This window comes from Octopus bimaculoides, chromosome 5, assembly GCF_001194135.2.
Source record: "Octopus bimaculoides isolate UCB-OBI-ISO-001 chromosome 5, ASM119413v2, whole genome shotgun sequence".
Classification (NCBI taxonomy): domain Eukaryota; kingdom Metazoa; phylum Mollusca; class Cephalopoda; order Octopoda; family Octopodidae; genus Octopus; species Octopus bimaculoides.
Genome location: NC_068985.1, coordinates 108,224,339 through 108,234,263, shown reverse-complemented (window position 1 = coordinate 108,234,263; position 9,925 = coordinate 108,224,339). Strand labels below are relative to the sequence as shown.

At 33.5% G+C, this 9,925-nt stretch overlaps 1 protein-coding gene across 1 annotated transcript in view; it reads left to right on the top strand.

The window, feature by feature from the left end:
* Positions 1–9,925, top strand: part of LOC106879656 (inter-alpha-trypsin inhibitor heavy chain H3) — a 46,780-nt gene that overhangs the window by 24,887 nt on the left and 11,968 nt on the right. The window contains exons 12-16 of the mRNA XM_052967932.1: positions 612–684; positions 2,796–2,810; positions 4,325–4,339; positions 6,555–6,569; positions 8,583–8,597. Coding sequence (XP_052823892.1) covers positions 612–684; positions 2,796–2,810; positions 4,325–4,339; positions 6,555–6,569; positions 8,583–8,597 — 133 coding nt within the window. The remainder of the gene's footprint in view (positions 1–611; positions 685–2,795; positions 2,811–4,324; positions 4,340–6,554; positions 6,570–8,582; positions 8,598–9,925) is intronic.

Here is a 9,925-nt window from a genome sequence, read left to right as displayed (position 1 = left end):
CTCTCTCTCTCTCTCTCTCTCTCTCTCTCTCTCTCTCTCTCTCTCTCTCACACACACACACACACACACACACACACACACACACACACACACACTCTTCCGTTCTCTATACACCATGTAAAGCGTGACTAGACAAATCATTCAACCGATCAATCCACCAACATTTCTTTCGGTTATTATTACATAAAGATTCTCAGAAAAACAAAATGCGAATTTGGACATCGTAAGAAATGGATTTAGAACAAATATGAATGCAAGTAAATAATGTATTACATTCAATCGATTACAATTTTGCCTATTTTTACAACTCTTGAAGCTATCTAAAAATAACGTCTACGAAAACTTAAGGGATGAAATATCGATGATGAAAAGATTAATCAACCCTAATCAGCTCACCTTTCCACCATGTAGTATTACATTTTCTTGATTACTCTAATAATAATAATAATAATAATAATAATAATAATAATAATAATAATAATAATAATAATGATAATAATGATAAGCAATCTAAACGTAAGAAATGTAATGTCGATGATGGAAATATTTCATGTATAGTTTCCTTATTAATACTACTGTTGTCCTAAAACTAATATTCTTGTTTTTCACAGTATAATTTCGTAACTCCATTAACATCAATGGTTGTCACTAAATACAAAGTGAATGAAGAACTGTTTGAAGAAGGTAATTTTATCATTCATACCACTTTAATGACAAGCTCCTGAGGTCATGATAACGAAATATTTAAACTGAGATGACTTTACCATATACGTCTTGTTGAAATGAATTTGTTATGGTTGTTTAAATTATAAAATCTAAAATTATATGTTATTATTTATCTAAATGTATCCATGATTGCCATGCTCTACAGCTAGGTATCAAACGTACAGATCTGCAATGATTAATGTAAAAAGTTTAGCACTACTATCCTAGATTTCGTTCTATATGTAATATTTTCGCTTAAATACAACCTGTAGAAATTACGGATAAAATGTATAGAATTTTATGAAACTTTATTGAAAAATGACGAGTTTTGGGGTTTTATGTTTTGTTTTGTTTTTGTCTTGTTTTGGGTTTTTTTTTTGTTTTTGTAAATGCGTCGGTTAATTCATAAAATACGATGAAACTTTTTATGTGACATGTTTGATAAATTATCCAATATTCTGCTTTTAAACTTTTAAAATTAGTAATAAATACATAAGATAACACGAAATTTCCGAAACATATTTCAGAATATAAAAAACATAAATTTACTCATATATAATATCTAGAAAATTACATTATCGTTTATATACTTTAAGCTATTTATAGTAACGATTAAAGTATTATCAATAAATCTCACCATAGCTACAATCACAGCAGTGTACCACTGTTCTTCACTACGCTGAGGATATGGTTGTCATAAGGTCTCCTTTGAATGCTCCCTTGGTTCATCTATGAAATTTTGTTGAAAGTCATAAGCAGAGATCATAGATATTATCACATTGTGTCTGGGTTTTAAATACGTAACTGAAGAAATCTACCAAAATATGTAAATATGTAACTGAAGAAAGCTACCAAATAGATAGGCATGGTAGCTTAAACCAGCTCAAGGGATCGTTGTTACAAACAGCAGGTTGCTTCTCTACAATACGTAACCACTCTGTCCACATCTCATTGATCTACCTCACCAAATTTATGTTCATCGTATCAAACATTGACAGCAATAAACTCTGACTAACGGTTGAGAGATAAGCGACTTAATAGTATTGGAATAAAAAAATATGATGATTTTCAATAATGTTAGATTCATAAATCCTCCTTCACAATTTCTTTATTTCTCCCCTATTTTTTTATGACCATTCTTAATAAAATTTCTCTGATGTGGAAAAGAAATATAGTTGATGGTAAGATATAACTGAATTATACTTACTGTGCAATGTAGGAAAGACTAATTACGTAGTATATTCTAAAAATACATAATACTACATTAATCGTATTTTAGACTGATCCAGCAAACATTTTCAGAATAATCGCTATCCTAGTATGTAACATGCTGTACACCCAAAATAAGGAAAAATTTTTATTGAAAAGTCCGCAATCGAAACCAGCAAGGAAAGCAAACAGGTCTATACAATTCAGTTATGTATTGAAAAACATGATAAAGTTTACAATGATGGCAGTACAGACTTGATGCAAAATAATTGGATCGATAGTCAAATACTGGACAAAGTAAAATAATCACCAGAGTCATAAGTCCAAGAAGTATTGAATGAAGATGTAGGTTCTCGATCACAGAGATTTCAATGCCGAAGATGACGGTTGACGAATGGTCTTGGCAGCGAGCATAGATTTGAAAGCTATATAATCCAAAGTCGTCCCTCACTTTTCAGCCACTGTCTTTTATACTCTAAGGCACTTCCAGAACAATCTAGCATTGTTTCTCCCCCAAATGCAAGTATCTTCTCGTCTAAGGTAGTAATTTCTCTGAGCCGAGGGAAGCAAAGAGGAGGTAACTCTAAGGCAACACTTTTTTCTTTGAGATTAATTGGTGACTATATATATGGTGACTTCACTGGTTCACAACCAACCAATGGGCTAAACATTTTCAATCCAAAGATAACTAAAACTTAATTATTACAATATTACAATTAAGAAAAATACATTCTCATAACATTATCTATGTAAGTGCTTAAAAAATGATGAAACCGCTTTCTCTTCTGGTACATTTTTCTTTATGTTTTATTATTTCATACCATAAATTATATTTTGAGATTAATCATTTGTTCAATTTTCATATTTCTCTTCCTTTGCAGAATACCTTCCTTCACGTAAGTATGTTCAAATTTGGATTGCTTGAAACACCAATACTATATTATCTCTTTCATTCATAAATCAATTCAAGTCATCTTTAAATCAGACAACTTATTTTCTTTTACGTTTGTAGCTAAGATTTTTGCTTGCTCGTCTATATATTTTTTTTTTGCATTTATTTTTAGTTGTAGCCATGAAGCACAAGACCAGTTTTTATAGGGAAGTGGTATAGGAAATCCAACTAACTCCATTGTATTAATGGGACTTATTCTATCGAGCCGATGGAGATATTAGATGAAGTTTACACTATAGACTCGGCTGATAGCCAGATCCGTCTTACATATGGTAACAAACTTTTTACACAAACCCACAAATCAGCAATGTACGGAAACTGAAGTAAACGGTAAAAACGAGTCCATAACACTACGCATACTTTGCATAGTTAAGGCTGCTATCGACTAAAATGAGGCATTCTGGGCCAAGGACTTTCGGTAATTATTCATAATTCTTTAAAGTCCACTGAAAGAGGTGACTGAAGCAACACCGTGGTCGAAGTCGAGAATTTCTCCAGTGTCAGCTATACACTCAAGTAACCCAGTAAGAATGAAAATACCGTAGATATCAATATGAAGTAACAGAGAACTGGTATGAGCATGTACCAAGTAAAGTTATGCAGGAGGATGGAAAAGTAACGATACTCTGGGACTATGATTTTCAGACGGATCGTGTAATCGAACACCGTCGGCCGAATATTGTCTTATTGAATAAGAGAGACAAATACTGTCAGATCATTGATGTAGCCATACCAAATGACATAAATGTTGTGAGTAAAGAGGTTGAAAAAATCACCAAGTACTCCGAATTGAAAGTGGAAATTGCAAGACTGTACGGAATGCGAGAGAGTAATGTAAAAGTGATGCCAGTGGTGATCGGAGCGCTGGGCGCAATGCCATTGAAACTTCAAAACTTCTTATGCAGGATTGATGTTTTGCATGGGATTGATGCCTTAGGGGATGAGATTGGTGCCTTCGGAATGAATGACAGCAAAGATCGATGACAACAAATATTTAGAGGAAACACAAGCCAAAAAACAAACCTCTACGTGGTCGAAATATCTGCAAAAACTTTGTCGAATTTGTCAAATTCACACGATATTTCTTTCAATACTCATGTAGGTATAATTTTTTAGTGGAATATCGTGTAATATTGGCTTTGTAACTAAAATCAGACAATATAGCACCGTCGAAATAAGTTCCAGTTTGAAGTAAGTTTGAAGTACATACACGTACTCGACGGGCTTTCATTCTTAAAAGAATGGCTGAGTAATATGTAATGCCTAATCTCTCTCTTCTGGTAGAAGGATTAGATATAGTTGATCAGAAGGTTCATCTGCAATAATCAGGGATCTTTAATCCTAAACCAACTATACAATATTGTTTATATGTAGTGATTATTCTTCAAATATATTTGAACATAATTATTTATATTTTCTTATTTTCATATCCCTATAATATGTTTATTACTTTTTCAGGATTTGTGAATCAAGGTAAGTAGATAATTATTTCATAATATATTTAAATTCACAATACTGCATTTAATAAAAGTCATATTCATCAAAATTTATAAGTAAACAAGTTTGGTTATGTGATTAACAAGCTCGCTTTGCACCCGTGTCGTGAGACTGAACCTGTTTTCGGGTTCAGTCTTAATGCATTTGTCCCCACCACAGCTTGACAACCAATATCGTTTTCTTTACGTCCCTGTAACTTAGTCGTTTGGCAAAATGGTCGATAGAATAAGTAGTAGACTTTAGAATAATCAATGGGATCAATTTGTATTTAATTCATCTTTTAAGGCAGTGCTCCAGTACGGCCGGAATTCTATGAGAAAACAAGTAAAAGCCAAAATATGAATCAGCATATGCCAAAGACACATTTGTATCTATGGCCCATTGAATAGGAATGAAGATTCTCTTGTCTTGGCTGAAAGACAGCTGAAGATCTTTTAGTGAAAGATTTGCAATGGTTTTCTGGAATTTGTTAAACTTTCAAGGGGATCTCGAAGTCCTATTGTTTGAATAAAAGAAAATATTAATAATTAAGTAAAATACATTTTAATATTTTACATGTGCAAAAAAAGAAGGTGGCAAGCCAGGCAAAAATGTAATGAGTTATGGGCCCAATATTTGGTCCTACTTGTTCGGGTCTTTTCTCAACAGCATCATAACGCCACGGGTCACAGCATTGGGAAATCCCCCGTTCTCTTCTCAGCTGATGTAGAAATGCACCACGACGAGTGCGTCATCTGCGCATGCACATGATGTTGCTACAAGCCTCTGAAATCGAGTTAACGCGTGCTGAACTAACTGAATAACAAAATGTGGGTATGCGTCGGGGCGAATGAACAGACAATCCTTTCCAAAAAATTCATCTCAGGATAATGATGACGAAGTTAAGTAGCTTGTGTCTCGTTGTAGAGCACCGATCTCCAGATAACAGTTGGGTCTTTGAAAAGGAGTGAAAAAGTTATGATATATTCTGATAAGAACGTAGTAGAATACAGCATAAAGCTCGTCCACCTTCAGATTTCACCCTGTGCTATTCAATAGAAGTATCAGGTCATCCCATAAGTTCTCTCCGATTTTACCTTTTTTTTAATAGTATTTTAGAATGTCTAATGGAATTAAAAATTATTTCTATGCATTTGTGTGCATTTAAACTAATTAAATATTATTTTACAGAATAATAGAATTTAAATTTCTTTGACTAAAACCCTTTCTAACATTGAAGTATCCAAAGAGCATTTAAGACACATAATGCTTTATGAGTGCAAAAAAAAACTCTGCAGCCGAAGCGACTCGAAACATACGCTCAGTTTATGGGATAGAATGCTTGAATGAAAGAACTTGCAGAAGATGATTTGCAAAATTCATAAGTGGAGATTTCTGCCTTGAAGATGAAGATCGAACAAGACGTCCAGTTGAGTTTGATGATAAGCTCTTTGAGGCATTACTTGAAGAAAATCCTGCGTTATTAGTTGAAGAATTGGCAATAAAGCTTAGTTCAAACCATACAACTGTTCATCGTCATCTTCAACAACTTGGAAAGGAGTTCTTCGCTTTGAAATCAAAAGAGTTTTACAATGAAGGGATTAAAAAGCTTGTAAATAGATGGAAAGAAGTCATAGATAATCAGGGAAAGTACATTGATGATTCAATTTCAATTAAATATAACATTTGATCACTTGTTTTCTTTATTCAAAATTCGGACAGAACTTATGGGATGACCTGATATTATACATACGCGTTTGTGCGTGTGCGTATACGGCAATGATTACGATGATAAAAACAGAGAACGACAACAGCTAATACAAAAGTTTATGTCAAATTCACACGACATTTCATTATAATGCGAGTGCATATTGCCCAAGTATACATAGTGGAACACGATGTGATATTGTCTTCGTCACTTAAGCCAGACAATAATGACAGTGTCGAAAGTACATACACATACTGGACGGACATTCGTTGTTCTAAAGAATGCTTAATTAATTCGTGATGCTTAATCTAACTCTTCTGATGGAAGGATCAAATACTTTTGATCAGAAGGCCCATCTGCAATAATCAATGATCTTCAGTCCTAAACTAACTATACAATATGGTTTGTGTTGGTTTCTATTTGTTATTCTTTAAGCGTATGTGAGTCTAATTATTTATATATTTTCATATCGCTATAATATTTTTATTGTTTTTGCTTTTTCAGCGATAGTGATACATGGTAAGTAGATAATTATTTCATTTATTTATATTCATAATATTGCAATTTATGAAAGATTTATTTATCAATTTTCATATATCAACCTGCTTAGTTGTTTGGTTAACAAACTCGCTTTACAAACATCTGTTTTCCAGTTCAATATAGTCTGGAACTATTGTCTTCCACTATAGTTCCGGACCAGCCAATGCCTTGTGAGCGAAACTGATAGATGCGTGTGCGTGCGCGCGTTTGTGTCTTTGTGTCTGCATTTGTCCCTACCACAGCTTGACAACTGATATTGATTGCTTTACGCTCCGTAACTTAGTCGTTTGTCAAATAGAATCGAGCAACATGTTTTTAATGCATTCTTTAAGGCAGCGCTCCAGCATGGCCAAAATCTTATGAGTGAAACAAGTAAAAACTAAAATATGAATCAGAACACACCAAAGACACACTGGTATCTCTGACCCATTGAATGGGAATGAAGACTGTTTTGTCCTGGCTGAAAGTCTGCTGAAGATTTTTTAGAGAAAAATCTGCAATGGTTTTCTGGAAAATTTAAACTTCCAAACAATTCGGGGATCTCGAAGTCTTATCGTTTGAATGAAAGAAAATATGTTTAATCAACATTTTTAATATTTTACATGACTACAGTTAATAATTCTTAAACTAACATATGGATTGTCTCTATGCAATAGATCAAACCTCGCTCGAAACAGCAATAACTTTAAACACAATAAATATTTATCATACATAGCCATATGATAGGATAGTGAGTGTTTTGAAGATCATCATCCTTCAACAGCCAAAAGCGACTTGTGTATCTGCGCATACAGGTGATGTTGCTACAAACCTCCGAAAGTGAGCTAAGGCATACTGAAGTATCTGAAGAGTTAGTGAGCCCGTGTAGGGGCAAATGACCAATCCTTTTTAGAACATGCCTCTCAAGTTACCGGTGATGCAACCAAATAGTTTGCATCTTGTTGCAAAACCCCGAGCTCTAGACAAAAATTGGGGCTTGGGAAAAGAGTGAAAAAAAATCCCACAAGTTGTGTCTCAATAGCCACTCAGTGTATATGTATGCAATAGTGTAATATCTCTTGACGGCCAAACTTTATTCCAAAGGTTATTTAATCAACATGGAGTGATTGTATTCCTCTTTCTGCAGAAGAATAAGACGCAGTTGTCCAGAAAATTCTAAACAGCTATATCTGGCAACACCATGTTTTTTTTTGTTTTGTTTTTTGTTCTTTCTTTGTTTTTTTTTTTTCTTTTTGTCATAACACCGAAAAAAGAAAAGTCAGCAGTAATTGTTTTTGTTGTAGCACACAGTCCGCACTAGAATTTCATCGTGTCCCCACCACACACACACACACACACACACACACACACACACACACACACACACACACACACACACACACACACATCTGCAAATATCTCTCAAAATATATTAAATCATTTCCTCATTTTGTGTCCTAAATACTTAAACTCATTAGTAACACATAGACCGCAAACTGTGGTAACGTATGTCTAAACACATACGTTAACATAAATATATTTACATTTGGTATAAACTTTGATAAATTATAGTATGTTTCGGTCAAAATTGCCCCCAAGCAATCATATAAGTTTGAAGTCACTTTTAGTGGAATCATGACCCATTCAAATACGGAGTTATTGTTAACTGAGATGTATCCATGTATGTGTGGCTTGTCTCGCATTCTTTGAAGATATTTGTACAGATAGCGTTTAAAGGTGATAGACTCTATTTTGTTTCTTTGATTTGTCTTAGAATAATGTTAATTAGAGAAGTGTCTGTTAAGGAAAATTATTTATGTATTTATGTGTTATAAGCTTGAAATGTGTAAAGGGCGTATGGCACGAGGTCCCAACTTAGAATAAATTTGATGTTAAGGTTGTCTGGGCAATGTTTGTGGTACATCCTCTACATTTTAATTATTATACGCTATCATAAATATTTATATATTTTGATACTTACATAACTATGTATAATTTTTATTACTTTTTTAGATACGCGTAAACAAGGTATGTAGATATTTTCTTTAAAACTTTTCCTCATTTTTTTAACTAAATACTTAAACTTATTAATAGCACATAGACCGCAAATGGGTGCTTGGCATCTGAAATGATGCAAAGTACCCTCAGCATTCTACCACCTACTCAGTGGGGAAACCTAATATCGAGGTTCCGCGGAGAATATGTGAAAAGATGGCAAAATGATTATTCTGGTCATCAACAAAGTACAATTAAGTCGCATGATAAGAAGCCTTTTAAGATTGTGTACAACATCCAACTTCCTGAACTATTTAATCTGGAACTGCTAACGTGATCTGCTGCTAGTTGGAACAAGTTGTACAAAAATCGAAGTTTTAATAGCTTGACAATTTCATGATACAGATAAAACAGTCCTATGAGTTTTTAACGACTATACTGTAAAAATTTGACAGGAATAAATTTTAGAGAAATTTCAAATAGAAATGAGTTAATAAAGCAAAAGAGAACTACATCATAATGTTGGTAATTCTGAAAACAAAAAAATGTTTTAACTTTATTAATTGTCTTTTAGACATACGTTAACATAATTATATTTACATTTGATATAAACTTACTTTGATAAATTATGGTATAAATTATGATAAATTCGGTCAAAATAACCCCAGGCAATCTGACAGATAATTTTGAAGCCACTTTTAAATACGGAGTTATTGTTAACTGAGATGTATCCATGTATGGGTGGCTTGTCTCGCATCCTTTGAAGTTATTTGTCCAGATAGCGTTTAAAAATGATGGAATCTTGTTTTTATTTATTTGCTTATTCAGAGACCTTTTGAGCGGGGTGGACTACTCGACCTAAAAAAAATTTCTAACTAGGCCCCCACCTATGTCATACACTGTCTATCTCGATATGAGATCACCATGTCGCGCACATATAGTTGTGATGCATGTGCTTGATGTACTCTTATCAGACGGGTAATCATGATGAGTATGTCGGGCTCCATATATTTGTACCTCAGTGTCACTTTGATGGTATGCAATGCTCTCTCACTCAATAATAATAATAATAATAATAATAATAATAATAATAATAATAATAATAATAGCGAAACGGGCTGATTACTACCTAGCTCAGATACCAGGAAACCCCAAAATGGCTGAAGTTCAAAAGATAGTGCTCATGGGAACTGCCCATATCCTACGTAAAATACTGTCTATGTGATCTCAAATTTTAAAACAAACACATAATTTTCTTATGGCTTCTTAAACATTCACTGGAACAAAACTGTACAAATCCAAATATATGGTACCCTAGGCATAACACCTACATGAACTTCTAACTTGTCTCTTGAGGTCTC